Here is a 6,000-nt window from a genome sequence, read left to right as displayed (position 1 = left end):
CTCAACGTCTGTTGCTTTCTTTCCCGTGAGCTTGCAGCATAGCTCTGTACCTTTCGCCCATCACCCTCTCAAACCTCTGTTGCTTTCGCCCATCACCCACTAGTGCCCTTGCACCTCTTGCCAGCCCAACAAAATTAGCTTCTTTGCCTCTCACCCTCATCCTCTGTAAGCTTCTCCCCTGCATCCTCTCATTTGGGTACTTGCCTGCCACCCCCCACCCATCCCAATTGCCCAATTTCCCCACTTGGGTCTTCTTCTGCTCCTTCCCTTGCTCCTCATCTCAACTGTCCATTTGTGCACTTGTCTAGTGCAGCGAGCTTGCCAACCCAATGCCCATTCTCAACGTGATGATTTTTTTGCTTTTCTGGCATCAGACACACCTCTGAGACTACCCCCCTTACCGTCCGTTCCCCTCTTCGATTCCTGTGTCCCAGTTCAGCCGCATACTGTGCCCCCGTTGTTCTGCATTGTCATCACTCTCTTTGATTGTTTTTTTGCATGCTCGCCGCTCTCCTAGCTGACAAACTGCTCAATTGCTCCCACCTCTTCTCCTCCTCTTGAATCATTGCTTTCATTTTGATCCTTCGTGTCGGTTTTTCATCACATGATCCGCAAGCAGATTTGTGTTGGGCATATGCCCACGAATGGCATGATGTTGCATCGAAACTCGAACGAGGGTGAGAAGCTGTTTTATCTGCGTCTTTTCGAGTGCTGGCAATAGAAGGAGCTTGTCCATTTTCTGAAGATGTCTGACCGAAACTCTCACGCTGTCTGGGTGTTACAGAAGCTATGATATAGCAGGATGGAGAGAAGGCCGAACGACAGCACCTTTGTGTGGTGCGGCTGAGGAGAGAATCAAATGGACAGAGCAGTATTCGGAAACCGAGGTATGTTTGCAAGCGTCTTCTGGCACCCCCACGCACCCCTCAGATCCTGCTGCATTCCATTTTGGTGATGTTACAGTCATCCCAGAGTACCGACTTTCCTCGCAGTCCTTCGTCCTGATCATTGTTCTACACACTCTTCCTCCCTGTGCAATATCGAGCTTGCATTTCTGCCTCCACCCACGGATTTTAATTATAATCACCGAGCAACTAGTTCTTTTGCCTTTCCGGCTCTTGTTTGAGCCATTCTATCGGTTTTACTCACAGGTACCATGATGAGAAACCTTCGAGCCCGTTCGTTTCCAAAACTCGACAAACCAGTCTTCGACGTTCTGCCTGACGAACTTGCTGAACAACATAGTGCAGATGGAACAAGCTCCACCGCGAGTTTCGATCGGTTTTGTTGTGATATTCTTGGCGACGGGTCGGTGCTAGGAAGCCCTCGTGACACATTCTGGGATGGAGACGAGTCTACCACAAGCACGTCTGTGGAATCATCTCCGTTAGGATGGCCCCGTGTTTCAAGGGACAGGTCTCGTCTAGGAAAGCTGCATTCACTGCCGAGAATTATCAATAGTCGGGATACATTCGGATGGGACGAAAAGAAGGAGAAGAAGGCGGAGCTTTCTGGTGAGCGTCCATTCGTTGACGGTATCTTTGCGTAACGTCGCCAGGTCGAATCGCCTCTTTCTTTCGAAATCGTCATGCCTGTGGTGTAACCTGCCACAAAATCTACGTATCTCAAGTTCAGGAATTTGACTCTTGCTCCTGGAAATCCTTTGTTGATGTGGTTACCATTGACCCACGCCCTCGTTCATGAGTTTCTAACGTGCCACCAAATGTTCGTGAAACAAAGCATGATAATTGTCTGAGAACTTCTGCTCGTGCTTACAGAAGTAGAGATGATGAAAGAGCGGTTCGCCAAGCTCCTGCTTGGAGAAGACTTGTCTGGTGGAGGAAAAGGCGTTTCCTCTGCCCTTGCTATCTCTAACGCAATTACTAACCTCTCTGGTAAGCCCCTCTAGACCTCTATAGTAAGTCTGTCTTGTTGTAAGCGGCTTTTTTCGAAAAGTGAACATAATCAGGATGGAGCGTGCTTTGATCTGATCTGTATTTTGGCCGATCTCACAGCTTCTGTTTTTGGAGAGCTATGGCGGATGGAACCTTTGGCTGAAGAGAGAAAAGTGAGATGGCGAAGAGAGATGGGATGGCTTTTGTCAGTCAGTGATCACATCGTCGAATTCGTGCCGTCATCACAGCCATTGCCAGATGGGAGGACCATGGAGGTCTAGAATTTTCACTTTCTAAAAGTGGAGGAGTGCTTTTCTGCTTCTGCCTGGCAGTCATACAGACATTGTTTTTTGTCACTTTTGCAGGTTATGGTCACAAAGCCTCGATCAGATCTTCACATGAACCTTCCAGCGCTCCGCAAACTGGATACTATGTTACTTGTAAGTGAGCTCACCTATTCGACATCACTTCGATGAACCAAGGGCAGGCGTGCTTAATGCCCTCTATGCTATGGCTTTGTTACAGGAGTCCCTAGACAGCTTTGTTGATACTGAATTCTGGTATGTTGACCGGGCTATGGGTGCGTCCGAGAAGGATGGAAACCTTCTTCAAAGGCAAGAGGAGAAATGGTGGCTTCCTACTCCACGAGTCCCATCGAAAGGTCTATCTGCTGATTCACGGAAACATCTGCAAAATCAGAGGGAGTGTATTAATCAGATATTGAAAGCGGCCTTGGCAATCAACGCCCAAGTCCTGTCTGAAATGGAGGTCCCCGTAGTATACTGGGAGGCACTCCCTAAGGTACATCACTCTGCTCTATTTGCATTCTGCAATTATGATAGTTCATTCATAATTACCACTTGGCATAGACATATTGGCTTTGTTTTGGCATACATGATGGAATTCTACTTGTGTGTAGAATGGCAGATCAAGCTTAGGAGAGGCACTCTATCGGACCATCACTTCAGAACATTTTTCTCCGGATACACTTATTTCTTCAATTGATGCCACTCACGAGCACAATGTATTGGAGTTACTAAATCGTGTGGAATCTGCAATTCATATCTGGCGAAGAAAACTTCAAATCAAGCAAACACAAATGCTGGCAAATAATGGCCGAGCCGGGTCTAAGACTTCATGGGGACTCCCCAAGGATGGAGCAGTGGATTTGGAGAAAAGAGAGGTGCTTGCTGAAAAAGCTGAAAGCCTTTTAATAGTGCTGAGGCAAAAATTCCCAGGCTTGCCCCAGACAATTCTGGATGTGAACAAGATTCAGTATAACAAGGTTATATGCACAATTTTTTTTTTGCCTTCCATTTTCTACTTAGCAGGATGTCAAATGACAAATTACAATGGTCTAGTTTAAGTGCTGTAAGCAATATATATGGTTGCTTGCTTTTCCTCCATGCTTAAAATGTGTCCAAGCAAAGCATTTTCCCAGCCCTAGCACCATTCAATTGCTAGTTAAGTTTATTCTGAGCAGACTAATATATTATTTGTGATAATCTTGGCAGTTGTGATTGCAAAGGTTGTCTATTAATGCTTGAATTTGTTCTGATAAGCTCTTGATGTGCTGCTACAGGATGTTGGTCAATCCATCTTAGAAAGTTACTCAAGGGTCTTAGAGAGTTTGGCTTTTAATATCATCTCACGTATCGATGATATTCTACATGTAGATGACTTGACTAAGCGTCATCATCACTCAAATTTGTCAAGAAATACTTCAACAAATAGAGGGCATGCTACTAATATATATGAGAAGCTGGCATTAGGGAGCCCTTATGGTACTCCTGCACATGCATCTCTTTTTCCAAGTCTCACAAAATCTATGACTGCCCTTACTGATGAAGCTGGTTCGCCACCAAGATCTCTACAGAGCAAGACCCTTTCTGAATTTATAGGATGGAGCATCAAGGCGGCGGCAGCAGCAGCAGCTGCAGAAATGAAGCAAGATTTTGACCATTCTGGCAAGTCTCCCCTGTGGCTAGGCTCAAATAAGCAGTGGTCCTACTCAGGAAACCTCAATGCCTTGCGGAGCCCTCCAAGCAGGGATTGAGGGATCTTGTCATGTTTGGTAGAAAGACCTGTACATTACAAACATATTTCAGAATTAATGTGAGCATGGTAGGCTGACAGGCTGCCACTGGGCAGCTATCATCAATTTGCACGAAAATGGTTCTCAATGCTGGGGTCACAGAAAGATGATGGATTGTCAGCCAGGATTGAAACACCTTTGTACTTTTCTAATGTCAAACTCATATTGACGGCCTAAAAATGTGAACCTCTTTATTCACTTGGCAGTGGGTTCTACCGCTCAAGTCCATCACAGCATAATTGACTGGGTCATGGCAACCGGGAACTCCAAGCTAACAAGACATAAAGCAGGGAGTTAATGAAGTAATACTGTGCGCTTGAAGTGCATTTTGGGCTTCTCTTGCCACTTGTGTAAGTTATTATCCAAGTCTTGAAATTCACGCACTTGATAAGTTGCAATCCTGTGCTCTTGAAGTGCTTTTTGGGCTTCTCTGGCCATTTGTGTTAAGTCATGGTGCTTTATTATTCAAATTCAGGCACTTGATAAATTGCCTCATACAGTGACACTCTATCAGGAAGTGCAATGCATTCAGATGTGCCGCAAAACAAAGGACATTTTCTTGTAAAAACCATATATGATGTTCTGAACGCCTTGTTTATATGTTTGAGGGAGTATTACATAAATCTGTTTCCTTAATAGATGACATTCACTGGCCATAACAATATTATGATGAAAATGGCAAGGATATTTAGGCTTTGCTTTTAATTGCCCCTATACCAGTGATTGCTTGCATAGCAGCACTTGCCAGCATCGAAGCTGCTTTCCTTATAAATCATTAAAGTATTGTTTGATACTTTCCAGTCAAGTTCTGCTTTAGAAAGCAGAACGGGCACATGCATTTTCAGCGTTGGTGCGTGTTGCTAGATGAGTTCACATGCATTGTACTTGAGACCACATCCATCTCTTGCACAAATGACACATATAACGCCTGCACAAAGCCCAATCACAAGAGATGAGCATCGGAGGAAGCATCGTATTGCATCATAGCTTCGAAGCATGCTAGGAAGGCTTTATGGGGATGATCAATGCATATTGTGGACTCTCCAATGGTAGGCTTGCAAAAGTGGTAAAAATGTCGGTTATGAGGGTTCCACGAGAGGGAGGGCAAGTTTGAGTTGCTAGAAAGTGCTAAGTGGGTTTCTTTCAACTATCAGCTATTTCCAACAAGTAATCAAAGCTATCTGCAGTGAACTACCACCATTTTCAAACACAGATCAAGTTGTAGAAATCTGCAAATGCTAGCGCCAGCATTCTGAAATGCTAGATCGCAAACAAGCTGCATCTTTATATGGATAAAGGCATTTGCACTGTAGCCTTTGTAAGCAAATGTTCCTGAATCCTTGTAAGAATTTGAGCCTGCAGAATGGTGCGCACACAAAAGAATGTGCGAAGAATACGTACGATTCTTACCGAATTCGTTTTGATGAAAACTTAGAACGAACTTGTTCCTAGGTTAGGCGCCCCTCTCCCCTTGGTACTACATGCAACGTGCAGTCTTTCGCTTGTCGTCTAATCGAACATCAGAACACCATAACAAGGGCATGGTAGTTCTTGCTATGATGGCGTGAGTTTTTACAACCAGTCCTCCATGACGTTTCATGCCACTGAATGAGCGAACCAGCTCACGTTTTTCTGTGGTTTGATGACCCTGGTGATACACGGATAAATGCTTTATAGTGAGAAATTGTTTGGCGGTCGATCTCAACGGCAATGATGTTTTGCAACGGCAACAGAATCTAGCACAAACAAAGTTTATCTACATTCTACGCGAGGTGCACAAGACTACAAATGACGATAAATCGATTGAAAACTCTGCCTGACACAGCAACTGCAGAAGCAAGGCGACGAGGCGTTTGCATGGACCGTGGACGCACTCGTGTCCATGCTTTGCCACCCCCAACGAGTTTTGCAAACCAGGTAATTCTTGGTTTCAGTTGTGCTTGTTGAAACCAAGGCATTTGTGCACGGCTGGTCTATGCACCAGCTCTGCATTGGAATGTTATTCTTCTT

At 45.0% G+C, this 6,000-nt stretch overlaps 1 protein-coding gene across 1 annotated transcript; it reads left to right on the top strand.

The window, feature by feature from the left end:
• Positions 1-231: 231 nt before the first annotated feature.
• LOC147884409 (rop guanine nucleotide exchange factor 7-like) lies at positions 232-4,592 on the top strand. Its single transcript, XM_087398547.1, has 9 exons — positions 232-677; positions 785-887; positions 1,152-1,514; positions 1,779-1,895; positions 2,016-2,170; positions 2,261-2,335; positions 2,421-2,696; positions 2,815-3,180; positions 3,478-4,592. The coding sequence occupies exons 2-9, from the start codon at positions 860-862 to the stop codon at positions 3,949-3,951; spliced, it is 1,854 nt and encodes a 617-aa protein (XP_087254673.1). The 5' UTR covers positions 232-677; positions 785-859; the 3' UTR covers positions 3,952-4,592.
• The last annotated feature ends 1,408 nt before the right edge of the window (positions 4,593-6,000 follow it).

This window comes from Dipteris shenzhenensis, chromosome 27 (assembly GCF_047967505.1).
Source record: "Dipteris shenzhenensis isolate YYH24624 ecotype China chromosome 27, Dip_SZ_1.0, whole genome shotgun sequence".
Taxonomy (NCBI): domain Eukaryota; kingdom Viridiplantae; phylum Streptophyta; class Polypodiopsida; order Gleicheniales; family Dipteridaceae; genus Dipteris; species Dipteris shenzhenensis.
The sequence above is the reverse complement of the archived record's forward strand: the minus strand, read 5'-3'. Positions and strand labels throughout refer to the sequence as shown.

Bases quoted from the DNA above. Each gene is read 5' to 3' on its own strand.
- LOC147884409 (XM_087398547.1), top strand. From the start codon at position 860: ATGGACAGAGCAGTATTCGGAAACCGAG. The intron at 2,171-2,260 runs GTCTAGAATTTT...TCACTTTTGCAG, and splicing joins CAGATGGGAGGACCATGGAG to GTTATGGTCACAAAGCCTCG. The intron at 2,336-2,420 runs GTAAGTGAGCTC...GCTTTGTTACAG, and splicing joins AACTGGATACTATGTTACTT to GAGTCCCTAGACAGCTTTGT.